At 42.1% G+C, this 20,087-nt stretch overlaps 1 protein-coding gene across 1 annotated transcript in view; it reads right to left on the reverse strand.

Annotated features, from left to right (window-relative positions):
• Positions 1-544: 544 nt before the first annotated feature.
• nell2a (neural EGFL like 2a) overlaps positions 545-20,087 on the reverse strand; it is a 68,886-nt gene continuing 49,343 nt past the window's right edge. The window contains exons 16-20 of the mRNA XM_084017055.1: positions 12,073-12,213; positions 10,551-10,744; positions 6,860-7,036; positions 3,644-3,868; positions 545-1,325 (exon numbers count right to left, since the gene is read on the reverse strand). Of these exons, the coding sequence (XP_083873181.1) occupies positions 1,284-1,325; positions 3,644-3,868; positions 6,860-7,036; positions 10,551-10,744; positions 12,073-12,213 (779 nt within the window). The 3' untranslated portion in view covers positions 545-1,283. The remainder of the gene's footprint in view (positions 1,326-3,643; positions 3,869-6,859; positions 7,037-10,550; positions 10,745-12,072; positions 12,214-20,087) is intronic.

A 20,087-nucleotide genomic window follows, 5' to 3' on the forward strand; every position in this document is an offset into this window, starting at 1 on the left:
GTCAATAATGGAACTATGCTATCTTCTATGTTGTTAATGGTTAATACATGTAATCTGCATAAAAATGTTAATTCACTGTGTTCTACCTTTTAATAAAGCCATTATTTACAATTTACATTTTTAGAATGGATGTCTTAAAGTACCACCCTGAACCTGTTTCTGTATTCAAGACCACAAATATTCATGATCTAGGAAATTAACTCACGGTTAGTACGTTTTTTGTTTAAACTGTTGTAGAGACGTGTTAATTCAAGTTCATGATCATTTTGTGGGATTTAGTTCATCGTGCTGTTAAACTGTATTACAGTTTACAAAGAGGTGTTTCTGTTATTTAGCCTACCCTCATTGATAGGAAATTGGAGACAAAATAATAGAAACACAAACATCCTAATCTTTATGAAGACAGGGTTTACTGCACGACTGTTTATTAGGTGTACCTACTGAACTGGCAACTGAGTGTAGTCTTCAAACACAATAAATGCAGCTAGAAGCCCACTCACACATAGGCCAAAGACAAGAATTAAATGTAAATGGAAATACTTTATTTCACTATTACACAATAACAAGCTTGGAAAGAAAAAATACAAAAAAAAAGAGAAAAAAGGAACAAAATGCTACAAAGCACCACATAATAGACAATTCATAAATGTGGCAACGGAACCTTATGCTAACTGCCTTTACGCTATCTAAGGTATCATCATCATCACTGAGAATTTAGAAATCAGCAAAAATGTTTGGACATCAAGCACAGTCATGCCAGTAATAGTAATATCTTACAGATTTATGGAGCGATGATTCGGAGTGGGGAACGCTGATCCTTAAAGGTTCACTCTTAAGTGGCGAGACAGAACAAAGAGAGTGGGTTTGAAGAAACTGCAGTCCATCATCTGTTTGGTATGATATAGGTTTGCATTTGGTATAAAGAGGAGTTGAGGAGGCAGACGTGGGTCAGAGTGTTTGCACACCGCCCCCAATACCAGTTGACTGGGGTTTACCATGTAGGACACACAATAAGGGCTAGAAATCAGCAGAAAGTACCTGAAGGTTAAATTTGTACAAGTGTCTGTATTTGACAATGTGACATTGTATAAACTATCGTGATTGGTAAGCCCCCATCCATCCGGTTCAGCAGGCTAACACAACTCCCAACAATGCAAACACTATCTGGCCCACGTCTGGGAGGAGGACAGTGAGGAGACATAGGGGTGGTGTCACTTTTTTTTTTTTTTTTTTCTTTTTTTTTTACATGGAGAACGCTGTACAGGTGCCTTCATCCGCTGGGACTAAAGGCACATGGGGTCCACTGAGCAACAGATGTGTCCATTCTGGAAGTGAGAGGAGAGAGAGAAGGCAAAGAAACACATTAGTGCATCCTGCACTTTAACCTCGTCAAAGTCTGTGTGAAGCTTAACCGTTAATATTCTCAGGCAGCAGCGGTGCTGCAGGTACAGATTCAGTTTGGCATTTCAAATTCCTCTGGGTGTCATTTCAGCACCAACTGATCCAAGGCAGAGTTATTCTGCTGAAAATAAAATGTGAATGGTCTCAGAGACTTAAAAAAAAAGGGGACTGATAAACTCTAAAGGCTTGCAGCACTGCACCTGTAATCATCAGACTGACCGCATCACAATGCTATAAAACCGACTGTATCCGCATCGATGTATTTGAATTCAATGCCAGTGTTTGACATTTTTTGGAAAGATATCAAAAATACTTTGAATATTTATCAGTTTGTCTATTGAGAATGGCTGCCATCATTTTTGAAAGATGTTGACATCTTTGCCAGGCAAGCAGAGGGGAAATATTCCCATCCCAGGCAAGGGAGTCAGCCTTTGTGGATTAGTCCTAAAGCTGAGGCAAACAATTTATGCTCCCAGTTGTTAATGAAGAAGATATTCGCCTGCATATTTTCACAGTGGTTGTCCTCTGTCACAAGCCTTAAAACAAAAACTGGTAGAGAGCAGCCTTCTCCACCATTTACTCCAACCAATTATGCAAGTTTGTCTTTTTTTCCCCTAGAATATCCGAGGCTCTATACATTGTAAGGGCTGCATGCGCAAGCATGTCTGCGTGTTTAACACTGTGCAGAGGAGATTGTGATTCCTTGCTGTAGCAGAGCCAGAGGCAAGGGAATGAGGAGCTGACAGCTGTTTTCTCAGTGTGGGTTCCTCTTAGTTCAATGATTCAGTTCATTTTTATTAAAGGAATAGTTCAACATGTTGGTAAATATTGCAGTCTTGCTGAGAGTTAGATGGGAAGATTGATAACATTCTTGTATCTTTGCATTAAATATGAAGCCACAGCCAGCAGCTGGTTATCCTAGTTACAGGAGACAGGAGGAAACAGGAGTCTTGTGAAGTTGCCAGGCAACCAGCAGAGACCTCAGGAAGTTAATGGTCCCAGTCAAGGAATAGTTCAGGACAAAACCCATGTCATTTTCACATTTCAGGTTTTTATTCAGCAATATCTGAATGAAAGATATAATGTGTTGTTAGGTGAGCTTGTGGTACTGGCAGGCAGATTGTGTTCACTAAATCTAAACTCATTGGCTGCATATATAAGAAGTGGACGTAGTCATTGTGATGTCACCTATAGGTTTGTGGGTGCCATCGAGGAATGTTTTGCAACCAGTGAACTGAAGTGACCATATTTGGACTGCAGAGGAGCGACGGGTGGATCTGATGAACACAAGCGGCATCTAGCTCCATCTGGCTTCTGAGTGGAAGCTGTTCACAAAGTTTGTTCCTTAATTCAAGGTAAACTTTACAGCTAAGTGTTAAATAAATCTTAGTAGCTAATTGCATTGGTAGCGAGAACGTGGTAGAGACCTGTCATCACAAGGGAGCCACGCCCTAAAGCATACCCTGCTTTATCGTCAGTTTTACCCTAAATGGGACTATAATTTACGAAATGAACATAATGCTGTATGGAGGAAAACTTGAAACTAGCGATCGAGGTCATGAACTCATGAGATAATAAATCAAGTGAGAAGTAGGATAGTTTTCTCATAGACATCAATGCAATCTGATGTCTTTTTGCAACCAGATGAGTCGCCCCCTGATGGCCAGCAGAGACAGAAAGAAAGAAAGAGAACATACACATTTCCCCCAAATTATGAACTATCACTTTAAAGATACGTAACAGAATATTCTTAATCGGTTAATAAATTGTTCAATATCAAACTTAGACAATTGAAAGCGATGTTCTCGAATGAAACGTCGCATTTGACTGGTTTAACAAAATAAAGCACATTCTCATAGAGTGAATATCAGATGTTCTCTCTCTGTGAAACCGTGTGGTTCGCAAAAACAGATTGAGAGTTACTAATTTCATTAACCTCCTTCATTTTTGGCCCTTTGAAATGTTTCTATCTGCAAAAGTCAGAAGGAGCACAGAAACCGCTGAGTCACTACCTAGACATATTTACCACCAGGTGCAATAAATACAGCCATGACGGGTGATAAAGATGCACAAATGGCCTCCACAATGCAATGTCTGGACCACAGCGTATTCCTCTTTTTTCTGTCGAGGCCCAGAGGGTTCTGAATTTCCAAACCATTTTTCTTTTGTGTCTTGTCTGCCACCGACCTAGGCGAAAGTGTAATTTGCTGTTGTGAGGCTGCCAGCGTGGTTGGCGCCTTACCTTGCACTGGCACAGGGTGCACTCCGTCCCATGTTTGATCCAGGAAGAGCCGCTGAAGCGTGAGATGTTGTGCTCGTCCGTGCACGTCTTGGTGATGTCGTTGCGGATGGTGTCGGCCTGGCAGGGGTCGGTGACACAGCGGGGACAGCACTCGCCCTCGGGCACCACGGTGAACTCACAGTCCACGGGCGGGCACGGCAGAGGCCAGCAGTCCACCTGCCCCTGCTGTAGAAGCAGAGGGAGAGAGTTTGAGATGGATGGGCCATAGAAAAAGAGACAGTTAAAAAAAAAAAACTAAACTAAACTGGGTTTTCCAGCCCCGAACAAGTGATTCATGTGAATACACATATTTCTCCTGATGCCGTGTATTTGCATGCTGGAGGGAGCGTTTTCATTTCATAGGGGGAAAAAAAAGTTGTTACGGTACCAAGAAAATATAGATGAGCGGAGCAATCTTCCAACACAGTCAGCAAGTTTTTTTTTTCAGACCGTAGACCGTAGAAGTAAATGCTCCAGCTTTTTAATTGACTTGTTCTCGGTCCCCTCTCTCATTGTTGCTCCCATCTTAATCTCACCTTCAGCACAGAGAGCCTCGCTAGATTTCTCCTGCTGACATTTTTCTATTGGCTTCAGAAAACAGGTCACATATGTGTCGGCCGCCTTTACGCATCCAACTACTGTACACTACATCATTCGATGCCTGACCCACTTCTGCTTACACACCTAGTCTGGAAATTAAATATGGGCTCAGCCTGCGCATGTTTACACACAGACACAAAAGTCATACACACACATTAAGTTACCAGAGGCTTGATGCAAGCGTCCCACCGGGGATATTTAATATCGTCGATAATCGTCTGGCTCAGCATTTTAGAAATGTTGTAGTAAATTAGGCTGGCCATAAAGCAAAGGCTCACAGAGCGCTAATGCCCACTCGCTGCCTCCATGTAGTGTGTAAACATTTGAAGTGGGAACTGCCCCGAGTGTCTCTCTTTGCCTGTAGCCGGAGGGAGGGAATGAATGTGGCCTCAGGTATCTGTCCCATGCTGTGAGAAGGGACATTGTCATCTTTGTCTGTTCATACAGATGTGTTCCATGATCACAGAGGAGAAAAATATTTGCAATACAATCAGCTTTTATTTGCCTTTCACACAGAGCGGGGCGCCGTGGAAACTGGATCAACCTCTCTTCCTTTATCTCGTTGTGATATTTCAGAAGGTTATTATTTTTAATCTGGCTTTGCATTCAGGAATCATGGTATGTATGATTTAATCCCTTCGCTTTTACGCAGTTGTACCACGTATGAGACTGGATATGACAAAATGCCTCCGGGAGATTAAAACCAGCAACATTTAGATTTGCCTGGAAATCAGCCAGCAGTAAACGCTCTTCCTTTTACCCGCCTCGACCCAAAGTGCAACCTATGGAGAAGGAATTTGCTCCTTTGATCTTCTGGTTATTTAACATGATTGCAAATCACAAGTGGCCCACATTCTGCAAAAGGCCATATCCTTGTTTTCAAATCATTGCACTGGTAGTGGAGAAGAATTCACATCTTGGTCTTTTGGAGAATGATATGCCCATCTGGCTGTTGTCGCTGTGTATTTCAGAGCCCCTGCTGAGCTCAGCTCTGCTAAGTGTAGCAGCATTCAAGGTTCATTTCACGTCGCTGTCACGCGACTGGAGTTTCCCGTACGGTATCGCACGGCAGCCCGCTTCCTTTCAAAGGCTGCTCTTTATACCAAGTGGCTGGTGGTCCTCCGCTTTGTGTATATGTTCCTGTGCATCTTCCACTCTGTGTATGCGTGGATGTGTGGAAGCACGAGCGTGTGTAGTCGTGGCAACGGCCGCCCCGATATTCTCAAACATGTGGGCATGGTGTATGTTGTGTACACACTTGTGTTTGTACACGGTACGTATGTGCGTTTTCGGCTGCTGACAGCGGCGTGCCTGCATTCTCAAATATGTTTGTGTCTGTTTGTGTCAACATACATAAGCGCCTACAGTGAGCGCCTCAGCCAAAGTGAAGCCCAGCGAACCAATTTTCAGTCAGCTGTGCTTCCCCGCTGCCTTTCAGCTGAGCAGTGATTTTCAAGCGCTTCTATAATGGCTCACTGTAAGAAATGTAAAAAGCAAGCCTCAGGTCCAGGCATCGGGACAGTATTAGAATGGGCTGGGTGGGGGGGGGTGGAAAATTGCATTAGTGTTGCTACTCAGACCATAAATCTGTCAGACTGGAGCCAACTTCTATTCTCTAGTATGGCTGATCTTTAATAGCAACAAAAGGGAAGAAAAAAGGAGTCGTAAAGTGCTTGTCTGGGATCCACGGCGGGGATGATTTGTGAGTCACTGAACAGAAGGAGTGACACTAGTGTGGGTGTGTGTGTTGCAGCAGTGTGGTGGAGGCAAGACAAGTGTGGTAGAATGTGGAAGGATGACATTTGTATTTAATGTGGCACGTGGTGAGAGGGCTTTCACAGGTAGAAAGGATTTATAGTTTTGTCAGGGTTATTGGGAAACACGTGTGAGATGCATTCCTGTTGTTTAAACAGCAACGCTGTGGAAACCTTGGGAAAAGGTCGACACGGCAGAAGATCGCAAAGAAAATAGTGCACATGTCTTAATGTCTTTATGTTTATATGGTGTTTTATTTTGTATGCGAAATAGGGCCGCATGTAGAGGACACTCACAAAAACACACACATGCTGCAAATACTTATTAATCCACGTAACCTTCTAAAAGCACACACAGATGATACGCAGCGTTACACCTCCCACTCTCCAGGCACACATTTCCCTCCCCCTCGCTTTCCTAACCTTGGAAGCATCCTTCAATGAAACGTATAATTCCATCACTGCAGACAACAGTCCAGAGGGCCCTTTGAATTCTGTAAAATCTCACTAATCACTCACTCCCTCTGTTCTGCCACTTTTAAAGCAATCTTCATTTTCTCCTCTCCGCAGCCTACCTGTTCACCTCCCAATCACGCCCCTTCTCTCCGCACACAACTTCTCTCCTCGACTTTCTTTACATAGCGCCTCTCTCTCATTGGTGAGCACTGCCATGGAGTATTTGTTGGGTATCGTGTGTGGGCACCACGGCAAGGCAATTAATGCCAATGTTTTTACTCTCGGCGTAAATTGCACCTAATAAAAGCAACGACATTTCTTTTTGTTTTATTAACATGATGGGTTTTATTTATCCAGCTCTACTCACCAGGCACTGGCACTGCTGGCAGTTCTCCACCCATGTATCCCCGCTGCCGTAGGTGAGCAGACCGTTCTGGTGCAAACACTGGCTGCTCAGACGCGGGTCGCACTCGGGGCAGCAGAACAGGTCGGCGTTGGGGTTGTCGCAGTCGCAAACCATCCTGCGACACATCACTTGGCCAGCCTGAGGGGGGGAGGGGACAAACACGTATGCAAAGACAAGGCCATTTACTTGATTGGATCAGTAAGCAGGCATGTTGATAATAAATAACGTGACAAAAGGTTTTGTAGCCTAGCAACGGATTTGAATCTGCATTTTATGGCTCAGGGAGAGACACACCGGATTGAAATATAGTTTATGAATACCGAAGCTCGTGGTTTTCAGGAGTTCCTGTTCATCACTGTGGTGTCTGAAGAAGTGCTACTTGGCTGTCTAGTTGTCTCGGTGATTTAAATTGCCTTCCACATGCGAGAGCTGCGGTGGGTCTGAACTCAACTCATTACCCTTTGTCACATCCTTCTCCCCGACTCACATCTGGTGCCACTTTAATGTGCGACTTTCGGGGCAATAAATGCGATAAGTGGAGTAATGTTTGTTCCAGACACATGAAATCGATTACTCGCGAAATCAATCAGTTGATTGACAGAAAATGAATCGCAACTATTTTGATCATTTTATTTCCATAATTCTTTAAATGCCTATATTGTATATTTATTTGATTTTAAAGCAGGTCATGGTTCTATTTAAATACTGTGAAAGTTGCAAAAAACTTAATCCACGGAGAAATGCACAGAGTTTGTATTCAGAAAGCCATTAAATGAGCCATCAGGATTTCCATATGGTTGTGATGTCACATCTATACAGTCACCGGTAGAAGTGAGGCTTAACTGTGTAGTTGACACACTAAGTGAGTCCTGGCGGATGATCGGATAAAGCTGACCAATCGGTGCAGACTGGGCTTTTTATAGGAGGTGTGCTTAAAGTGATAGGCACGAAGACAGAGACTAGTCAGAAAGGATGTAAGGATGCTCAAGTAGAAACCCAAAAAACAAGTACGAATCTGAAAATGACCAAGATATCTCTCCCTTATGCAAAAATGTCAAACAAATGTTCCAAAGGATCCAGATTCTCATATATGAATATTTGCTGGTTTTCTTAGGTTTTTTTTCTTAATTTATTAGGATCTTGATTGTCAACTTAGACTTTGAGGATTTGAGAAATACTTATAATAAAAAGTTTCCCAGTATTAAATAATGAATCAATAAAATAATAAACAGATTAATCCATTCTTCAACATAGAACAAAATATGATATTGAAATAAATGATCTTCACTAGTGATGACATTTTAAATGTGTATTTATCCTTTATTTATTCAGGGAGACCTTATGATTCATGATCTTGTATCTTATTAAGATTTCATTATTCATGAAGAAGGATGTTCACTAAAAGTTTCTTATCTGTTTTTGTGCCATTTTAACAGTTTTAGGCACATTTTGTGAATCACAATCATTTTGGCCAGGATAATCGTGATATGAAAGAATAATGAAAGAAAGGGTGTGTGTATATACATCACTAGAACATTCTAGGGACTTAAAGATGGAATCCCCAAATTTAACGAAGCATCAACAATGGCTTAACAGGTTGAATGCCTACTTCAGGTGTCCCTTTAGGCTGTTTTAAATGTGATCCTATAGTTCTCGGGCATTTTTATGCCTTAATTATATCATTGGATGAAGAGGGATGACAGCAAATGGGAGGAGAGAGTCCATTTATCGAATACCTGCAGGGTCTTCAATGTCCAAATATTAGTTTCAGTGGTGCAATAGTTTCTCTTTATTGTCCCCTCATTAAGGATTCTAGACCACTTCAATGCCCAGGAGCTGCAGCGTTACCTAGAGTTTCTGGAAATTGTTTCCTCCCCGCGCCAATTAAATGAAAGCCGTTCCATTTTTTAAAAATGTTTTCGAAATTAGCGGCCGCGCTGAAAGATGCACTCATGCGGTAAACCCCACCCATCTAGTGCGCCAAGCAGATTGAGACAATCTACTATTTGCATACTGCATGACCTCAGTCTGGACTCGTCCCTGTCTTTGTCTTCTCGGTGAGGTTTGACCTTGATTTCTCCCATCACTTAGTCACAGCTCCCCATCTAATATCCAGCTGTGTCCGTCGGAACAATAACTTGTTTACTCCTCTGTTTCTTCAATCGCTCAATACAACTAATTTTGACAGGCAGCTCTTCAATCTCTAAAATCAATTATTATGACTCATTTAATTAAGGAGCCATTTCTGCCATGGTCCTTTGTAATCAAATGAATAATTTGTTGCTTGATCATTCACTACCGACACTAATCCACTATAATCACCTTCCACTAGAGCCAGACACACGGCATTAGGGCGACTGAAACGCTGAAATGCAAAGTATGACTGGTCCGTGACCTGATCATCATGGAGAGAAGACGTTTTTGGGATGATAGAAGGAGTTTTCTGGACCGACTGTTCCCCGATGCCTTGTCACTGGGGTGTTAGAAATCCATCAAAGTAACTACATAAAACACATAGAGCTCATGCGATTCTTGAATGGAATTGCTCACCACAACGCTGTCAACGTCAACAGCACTGTCACGTCAGGATTTATTGCACCATCTGCACACACTAGTCTCTATCCATGTCGACACATTATCCTACCCATGTCCGTGTTTGATTGAAACAGTCTTTCATTTTAAGCAGCATTTGATTAATCCCATCACTGCATTCAAATATTTATAAAAATAACCCGACCCTGAGGGGTCAACGGCTACATTTAATAGATCAGCAGTAAGGAAATCACAAGATAAGCAAGTTGTATGATGCATAAATATGCATGGCTTGCTCTTCCACTTGCAGAACACGTTTTGCGTGAGTTTTTGGTGTAATTATTTAACTTCAACCTGCAATAACTGTTTTCAACGTTTGTTCTCATGGAAAAAGCCGCTCTACAGCTGCTCAAGGCTCCATTTAGTCTCGAAGTCATTTTGTCTGCTGTTCGGTGCTGGGTATCCAGCATATGCACAGTGGGGTTTGGAGAGCTGTAGATCTGGAAACAGCTGCTTCTGCTGTTAAGACTTCAGGGCCATAAAATCAAAACAACAAGCTGTCTGTAGAACTAATATCCATTCCACCCCCCCCAGATAAGTATAGCGAACAACTGTGAACAACGCAGCGATCTTACACCGGAGAAATGCTAAGCAACAGTTTACTTAATTGTCATAACTGTTATGGGTCATAATACTATTACAATAAAGGTGTCATTGATCCTTTGTGCAACATCACACGATGTTCAATTACAGGAACAAACTTTCACTCTTCTTCTTCCAAACATCACAGATTGGTTCAAGGGGAGAAGTATGATTACAGGACAGAACAAGGTGACATTTGTTGATTGGCACTGTTGGATATTTCATCATTCATAGGGAAGAACAGGAATACAGTTGCTTTTTTATTCTTTGTTTATATGATTGGATAGCAGAGAGAGAATAAACAAAGAACGGAAAATTCAATCACAGACCAGATGGGTGCACATGCAGTTTAAGAGAGGGAAACATCATCACTCAACTGTCGCTCTGTGCCTCTCTATCTTTTCTCATCTTATCCATCTTCCTACTTGTCTTTGTTTCAACTCTCTGTCGTCTACATGTCCATCCCCCTGATTGTTACCTGGCAGGAGCACACGGAGCACCGATCGCTGTCCAGTACCCAGATCTGCCCACTGTGCTTGACCTTGTTGTCATGGATACAGTCACCGGTGCAGTTGTGCCCGTGGGGACACCGGCAGTCATAGCCTCCGTCCAGGTTGAAGCACACCGTGTCATTGGCACAGGTGTTCCTCCCCGTCTTGCATTCATTAATATCTGCGGGGAGCAGAAAAGAAGATGGCATTTTACATATGCTCAGTGCAGCTAACACAGTTAGTTAGTTAGTTAGTTGTGGAAATGGGGATTGTTTTTAATTTCAAGCCCCGTAAAGTTTAGTTTACATGGTGACAAAAAGAGCATGTCCTGTCACAGAATGGTTAAAAAAGAATATATCATGAGCACCCACATCTTTGCATGCTCTCTACACACGTAAGTTGCAGCTCCAATGCAGCTGTAAAATGTAGGAATAAAAGATTTTTTCAGCTCACCAGAGAAACCTACTATATTCAACTGTAATGTAACCCAGAAACCCACTTTGGTGAAATTATAACTTTGCTGTGTGAAACCTGGACAGGTTCCTTTTTTTGAGAGTGCCTTTAATGTGTTTTTTTCCCTGCCTCTCCCAGCTCAAACTGACAGCCAAGATGGGGTCAACGAGTCGAGCAGCGCTAGCACTACTGTTACAGGCAATGCTTCGATGTTGCTCTAGATTGAGGGGTTCCATTTTTGACAGCTGACACTTCTCCTCGAAAGGCTGCATCAGAGAGAATATTACAGAAAATGTGAGGGCTGCAAAAAATGCAACTGACGTTTTGGGAGGAAAGAAACACTGATAATGACATACCTATCCATTCGCAGCACTATTTACAAGACACATTGTAAGAATAAAACATTTAGTGAGTTTCTGATGGTGAGTGACTCACATAACCTCTTTAATTTAAGTTATGCTCAATTAAAAGGCAAAAAGAAAAGCCTTTTTCAGTGCTTGCCTGTAAGTTGAACATCTCAATCCTGAAGGTAGAAATGAAAGAGGAGACCTTTTAAATCAAGTGATGGTACAAAAATGTAAAATCAGGGGCCATTCATTGGAAAAGGAATTTAATGCAGCATTTTGGAGCTGCAAAAAAGTGCTAAAGTGCATTTAAAAAAAAGTATGAACCAGAGTTTGAACCTCATTCGAGTGTAAGAACTCTAAATTCTGAGGTTAAGAATTTTTTTTTTTTAACAAATTATGACTTTGCCCTGTTGAAGACAGGTCTTTGAAACGCTTTATTATAATAATATAAGAATCTTCTCAGACAAGGTTATATTACAACTTCAACATTTCAAAGACACATTAAAAAATTTACATTTTTAGACACAAAATCAAAATGCATTCAAACCAACATGTATGGGAAAAAAACGTGATCAAATAAAAATGACAACAATATAATTCATGAATATTGTTTTGCATGTGATGTATTCACAACAAATCTTTTGTTCTTCACATAAAACTGTGCCTTTTTTTTAATATTTGCTGAAGGAAGCGAAGGTGGACTACTCACCTACACAAGATTCCCCGCTGGCGGAAAACAAGCCGTTGTCATGGTAGCCATCTCGGCACTCACAGTGGTACCAGCCGGGCAAGTTGACACAAGTGGATTTACTATCACACTCGACAAAGCCGTCCGCACACTCATCAATATCTGAGGGAAGGAACAATAAGACATCCATATACAGTCACTATCATGTTGTTTCAAAATATGATCTTTACAGTGAATGAGCTCGTGATCTTGCCTCGTAGGCATTTTCAGTATCGACTGCTTCATAATTGATATAACAGCGTGTCTGGCGTTTGAGTGAATGCATTCCGTAGGCTTCATTGATCAAACACAGTAGCAGAGCCACAGAAGGACTTCTGTATCAATAAAAGATAGCAGGGAATGAATGAATCTAATATAACAAGCCTATTCTTAGGAGCCAGAGATTTAACAGGTTTGCATTTTAAAATGCCAGTAGAAATCCGACACAGTCTAATTCTCCAACACTTGCGGATAAACAAATACATTACAAGGTGCATGCACACTTTTATAGAGTTTTGCTTGGCCATTAGGAGTTTATACGAGGTGACGTGCATAGAAGCTCATCGAAGGGCTTTAACACAGCTTCTAACACATCCTGTGGGCGGCTGTCAATAGATGGAGCTCGTGTTTGTTTTCACAGAACTCCACTTAGAAATATCCTTGACTCTGCCTCCTCCTTCAGCTCTTGTCTTTAATAAAACAGACTTTGATTAGATGCTCTGACGCTCTCCTCTACGGTTTCTTTCACAGTTTCCTCTATTCAGCTCTTTTCATCCGCGGTTCCTCGCCCCGCGTGCTCTTTTTTCCCTCTCTCACTCCTCGCTTGTGTTTACAACGGGCTGCCATTCAACCCCTTTTATTTCAACAAGTGACCCTGAAACATCCCTGAAAACATCAGCCAAGAACAAATCCAATATAATTTTCCAACAATGAGCCTAATGCAAACAGAGAGACGGATCACTCTGATATTTCAGCAACATTTAATTAAACTAAGGACCGGGGCCCACACTGGAGAGGAAATAAAGCCTGTTATTACACGGTAGGGCTAAATATGTCCGGCCCAGAAATGCACCGTGATTAAATGTGTCTGTATAGCCTGTGATGTTTTTTTTTATGATTGTGCATGATGCATGATGCTCTGTTCTCATTATGAAAATGGCAGTGTGCCGTGTCTGACCTTATCCACAACTGCCTGCAACAGTATCCCCCATAGAGCGACAGGCAGACGGGCTCATGGTCCCCCACCGCCCTGGCAGTAATGGGATTAAGATCTATTGGCTAATGAGCCCACAGCCTTTTAATAGAATTTCTGCAGCAGATTACCCGTTGATGAAATGTCCTGCAGATTAGGGCCTTATCTATTAAAAAATTAACCACATTTGACTGAGAAGCAGGTTTGCTTCAAAAAAACTCCCCTATTTTTCATCCTGGCCAGGTTCAAAATGATCTCTTTCGGCGTGGCAGACTTTAAAGGGAAAGCTCACATTTCACTTATTACATCAGTTTGATGAGATCAGGGAAAAGCTGCATGCGGTATGAAAAAAATCAAGCTAAATTTTGTTTGAATCATCCTCTTCTCCCCAATAAGGCTGGATGAAATTGTTGAAAGTGCAACCGAGCAGTGGGATACTATTTATAACGGTCACTGATGGTGAAGGAAGTCTAAAAATATGAAAATAGTTATTTTCAGTCAGTTTCATTCAGGTGTTAAAACTTGACTGTGTCACTGTAACACCGGAGGGTTACACCCCCAACAAATGACTCATCGTTTTCCTATTTTTTTGTCAGTCACTACAATTACGGCCCGTCTGGGGTTTTAGGATGGTGAAACTCACTGTTGTCGCACCTTGGACTTGACAAGATAGAATGTGTGAGGTACAGCATGGATACAACACGAATGCAAAAGTCTTGCCTTCTCTTTTATCACGCGTAAAGGAAGATGGAAGATCATGGTAATTAAATCCTCAGCAATGACAATCAGACAAGGGCGCTGCCTGAAAGCTCCGTCTCTACTGAATCATGAGGCTTTTGCCTTCGTTGAGTCATGGACGTGGATGGCGCAGTATTTTCTCTTGTTAAATCATGTCATGTTTTCCTCTCTGCTCTGGGAAAAAAATAACTGCACAAACAAACCCAAAAAAACTGTCTTTTCTCTCTCTATCTCTTGGAGAGGTCAAGGCCACGGAAGAACAGTTATTTTGGAGTTACCTTGCGGATGGAAAGATGTGGAAACTGACAAGAGAAAAACCGACAGGAAATAAGGAGGATGAGTATGGGCTGGATGAGGAGGTGGAACAGGAAGGAGGAGGAGGAAGAGGGACGATCACACAGACCGCAGTTAGCCTCCTCGTTATCCTGAGTGGCAGCCTGGAAACAAGGGCTCTATTAAGGTGGCTCTCTGAGGACAAAGTGAGGAACAAGCAGACGCTCCTTCAGCACCCTCCTGGGCTTGTAATACCACTCTGCCGTGACCACCTCCTCCTCTCTTCCTTTCATTCTCTGCCTTCACCTTTCTGCGTGTTCCCTTTTCACGTTGCATGTCTATCTGCGTCGTCATCACCTTTCTACATCCCTGCAGTTTGCCCCGTCTTTGAGCAGAAAAAGGCAAGGGTTTAGAGTTTAGGTCTTGCCTGCCCTCTTCTCTTATCCCCTCGCTTTCTTTGTCCCTGCTCCCTCCAACCTCTTCGCTCCGTCCTCGCTTCCTATTCTGATGCTGGGCAGGTACAGTTCATTGCTTTTACCCCTTTCTTTCTTCGCTCCCATCCCCACTTCATCTTTTACCTCCTTTGACTGACAGCCCTAGTTGTTGCCGTGGAATTCTACTGTGTCGGATCACTGTTGCTGCTACCACATGTACATAATTCAAACTGATTTCCATTCCCAGAGAGGTCCACCTGGTAAAGCTGAACCTTTCCTCCTGCTCCCGATTCAGCAGCCATTTGACAGTAGATTGATTTTAAAATTAGCTGAATGTGTCATGTCACATCACGTTTACAACGCCGGCTGAGAAAAAGGATGCAAGAGCTTCAAGTCGATAATAATGCACAACACTTTTATCGGCATGTACGTGACACAGCGATATGGTAAGAAATGGATTCCTGATCCCTGCTATATAAGTATAATTGAGTGATTGTCACTGGTCCTCAGTCTTCATTAAGAAAAGGAGCAAACTCAAGCAATCAATCAATCATCACTAAACCCCAGGGCAATTGAGTTACACACCGGGTTCCTGAAGATGAAACAGACACTGGAACGCAAATCCATATCTGAAAGCACTTGAGTGGGAGAGTGGATGAGTAATCATGCTTAGTTGGAAACAAATCTTGGGAACAATCGGTAGCTGCGAGCGCATACAGAATGCAATCACTCTCTTATCACTTACGAGGAGCTGTAAAACCCCCCCACCCTTGGAAGGTACAACCGACATCGCAATTCGTAAACTGATCTTCACAGTCAAAAAACATGTAAAAGTGAATTTCAGATTTTTTTTTTTTTTCATTTTTGAATGCATGAATACATATTTTTAATCCTTTCATCTCCGAGCCCCTGAGTGGGAGGATGTATGGATGTGTATGCTTGACATAAACCGACATAAACAACCTTGTGTTGGTAACCGCTACCTGTAGTTTGTATCAACCAAGGACTTGGCATTCAAAGCTGCACTAACAATAGTACCAGCATCTTGACCAAAATTAGCACACATATGCAGGTCTTTGAAACATGGGTAAATCTGCTAAAAAAAAAAAGGCAGTTTGCCAGTAGACGGGTTTGCCTTTCTGTTTCGTTTTTTCTGGTGTATCACATTAAAAATTCAGGACTAGTGAACAGTAGAAAGCAGCATGGTGAAAATGCAGTTGGTTTTTATATCTCAGGCTCGGTTGGAACCATGTTTGAGTGCTGCTTGGAACGGACACAGACAGAAATTGTGGTTGAGATGATGCTGGAAAAGGGGCAGATATTAGCATGGACATTAGCCTAGATATTAGCTTTCCCACTAAAGACAAAGGACCAGATATTTCTCTCACATTTCACAATGATCTTAACAGTGCAGAATTTACCAACAAAGACACCCCTACTGGTATAAGCCCAGATAGATGGTTCCATCCCGAAACAAAAATAAATGAATAACACTTTTGTAAGTAGATTTCCCCCCAAAAGACAGCACATGATATGTAATTTACAGAGTTCGATTTCTCTGCTGCAGCAGAGGAAAAGTGTGCTATTAAAAGTTCCATTGGCCTTTAAAGCAATGTCGCTGTTCCCACAGCAGCTCCAGCAGCAAACTATCCCTGGGAGATGTGTCATTTAGGTAGAAGCAGCAGGTTGCGCTAAGCACAACGACAGCTCCGGCCATTAGTAGAGACTAATTAAGACACGCTAATTATGGGTGATGGAGTGAGGGCTTTGTAAGGCCGTCTCTAAATAAATAATGAAAACATAATCACTATGCTTAAACAAGCCGCTTGAGCTTCAACAGTCACAGGCCCCCGGGCCTTGTGGGTAAATCGCGGAGCAAAAGGAGAGAGAGATGTAGAGCTACAGCCATGCATCATGGGAGCTGTCAAGGGGCGAAAAAATTAATACGGTTTTAAATATTCACTACCTGTGCCTGAGAGTCCGGTGGGTGGCGCCCAGGGGAGAGTTCAGCTGTGATGAGGTTGCGATGTTTTCTCCTTACCAAATATTCAATATCACACGCCGTGGCCCTCAGTCGCTATGATTATACAACAGCAAAGCAAACAACTGCGTACAACTCTTCTGGCTTGTGCAATTTAACCTGGACGGGCATGTCTAACATGTATCTACTTCATGTGTTTTATTTATAGACAGACTTCTCTTACTATATGCATTTTTTCGATCTTTCTGTCTAGATTTAAGACTTCCTGGAGTCAATGTAAGTGAGGTCCAAGGGAACAAAAATGTTTGTCTGGCCCCGTTCGGCTCTGTCCTCGTCAATATGCCGGCATGAACCCAGAGCACCACGCTGCCTTCAAAGTTTCCTCATGAACTCACCGGCCATCCACTCGTCTCCTTTCATCCTCTCCTCCATATCTTTTCATTGCCATTTTTTCCTGTTCCATTTTTACATCTCATAATAAATCATGTCCATTTTTTTCTATCATCTCCCTCTCTTTTGCTCTGGTCTTATCTCCTTTCATCTGTTATTACCCAATAATTAAACACCCTCTCTTTGCTTCTCTTCTCAGCTGTTCCTCTACATATGTTCTCTTCACACTTCGCCTTTCTCTATAGAACTCAGAGAAATGTAAAGATACCTCTGAACAGGATACAGAAGCCCTGCTGAAAACAGAACAGAACACTCCCCTATTTAGATCGTGTCTCTGTATTCCTCAAAGAAGTGACGCTGATAAATGATCATGACTTGAGAGAATGAGAGGATTTTTCCAACCAATTAAGCATGAATTTACAGTGTAGGTGTATACCAGGGGTCCCTGATGGGGCTCTTGAACATAACCCTGCAGTCTAAATTGCATCATTAACATTGAACATAAAAATATTTTATCTCTTTCTCCTTGTCCTTAAAGATCACTGTTGATGCTAAACTAGCCTCCCTGTGATTCCCTGTGCAGCTGATGTTTGAAAGTGTGAGGACGGTTGAATTGAAAGAGAGGGAGAGGTGTCCATCCAACACTATCTGATCAAATGCTCTTCTGCATTAAGCAGCCCGCGGCGTCCACTGAGATGCTAGCAAAAGGCCAGCCGAGGACGGCAGAGATGGCCATTAGTTATAGAAGTGACAGCATGGTGACAGAACATTTTAACTGGTGGCAAAGCACCCTAACAAGCTTAGAGGAGCTTGAAAGGAGAAGATAATGAGCTGAAAATAAAATAAAATAAAAAAACGCTACCTCCCTCTTCTTCTCATGGAAACAGTTCGGCAATTCAGTCAATAAACACACATCTGAGGCCAAAACAGAAGGGGGAAATTCACAGATGTTACCTCCAATTATTTATTGGCTAGTAGGAAATCTTGACAGTCCTGGGACCTGTTTCCTAAAAGCAACTTTAAAGCTCTGATGATCATAAAGCTCTTGTTATGAGTCTTCTTGGATTTGCGGGGATAGAGTAGAGATGCAGCGAGACATCGGATATTTGTGCGATATGGACTCAAATAGCTGGATCTGGTATCTGGATACCATTACTTTCAGAAATAACAATTCAGTGAATGTATGTATTTATTGGTAACATTTTGTTTTACAAAGTAATGAATGATGTCAGCTCGGTACTCGGTATCAGCTGATACCTAAAGCCTGGGTATAGATATTGATGCTGAAAACGTTAGATTGGTGCATGAAGACACTCTAAAACTTGTATAAATGTTCTTCCTACGCTCTTATCCTTCAGCTTGAACTGCAATGTGATTTATTTAAAGAGTTCACGGTTTCGTTCATTTCTTTCATTTAGCCACTGTGATATTCTCTGTGTATAAATTGGCATTTTACGCAACATGAATGAAGATCTTTGAACAATACATACATAAGTAGCCCTAGAGCCTCAGATAAGGGGAAAATAGAAATGATTAGAGAAAAGGAGCATTACTTTTCCCTGCTTTTCAAGGAAATATTTATGAAATCGTTGATTTGCATCTAATGGCCATGAATTTTGCATTATTACATCTGACAGTTTCAATTGCAACTGTCTTTTCTTTATCCGTGATGCAAAAGCACCCAACGATGATGCCACAGAGGTGTAAACTACTGGATTTTGGCAACACCAACTTAGATGCAATACATGTGTTTCATCCGTCATCAGTGAACCCTTGAAGTAACGTTTTTTTGCCTTCATCTGATATTTTAAGTTTGCTTTTTTCATCTTTGCATTTTATGTATCTTTGATAAATATATAACGGTTAATGTAATCAACACATTTAATTGTATCTGGCAAGGACAGCAAATATTCAGAAGCATTTGTTTTCAAACATGGCTGAACAATTTGAACATGTATACACAGAAATTTGCTTACAAAACATCTTAAACTGATATTGGGAAATAAGGCCTGGGGCAAAACAGTGGTGCAACTTTGCTTCTTAACAGTGTGAATGTTACAAGAAAAAAATATATACCTGCAGCATGAAGCTAAATGACAAAATAGTGTCACGATATCAATATCACAAAAATAATTACCTCACTCATTCTATCTGGCATTCAGGCATGAGTAGGTAAAAAAATGTCAAAGATTTAAAAGACGTAAAAGAGGTATTGTAGCACATTTCACTCTGGATTTCTCCAAGGGAAGAAAATGGACATCCATTTTAGCTGAAAAACAAACCATTCCAGCCGTTGCCCATCTCTCACCCGAGCCATATAAGGCCCGGTGCTAGCCCGAGGCTACCATATTGACTATGCGGCATGTTCAGGGCACACATTACATGGCTGGTCCTGCGTACGTTTATATCCACCACTGAAGTGTGTGTGCCCCGCCGCAGCTGTGTCCTGCATTATTCATGATGTGTCAGAGTTCTCCATTTGCTGGTGTCTGTCTGTCAGCAATGTGTGTCCCCTGTCCCTCCCCATCCATTCCCCCTGAATGGTAATGACAAACCGCCCGCACACACACACACACACACACAGTCACAAAAAGACTCAAATTGAAAAACACTTTAACACGCAGCCTCGTACTTGTACTATTACGGACACAAAAGGACACAAAATATCACGCACGTGTACACCGACATACAACAATCCAAAATGGGACAGGTTGACAATCAGCTAACTTTTAGCATCTTCTCATACGTAAATGTGTGTGTGTGCGTGCCCGTAGGCATGTGTGTGTGTAAGCGCACTGCCTTGAAGAGCTCCTGTGCAGTGTCTTATGACAGGCCGTCAGTCTACCGCTGCAGGAGCAAAAGTGCTCGAGTCCCTGGGGAGGCCTCTAAAGGCTCACAGGGTTCTGGGGCTGGGGAGACCAGACTTAGTGAAAGCTTTTCCATGTTCATCCACCCAGCTCCGCTTCTCCTCCTCCTGCTGCACCGACTC

The sequence above is a fragment of the Eutrigla gurnardus genome, assembly GCF_963514095.1.
Source record: "Eutrigla gurnardus genome assembly, chromosome: 9".
Lineage (NCBI taxonomy): Eukaryota > Metazoa > Chordata > Actinopteri > Perciformes > Triglidae > Eutrigla > Eutrigla gurnardus.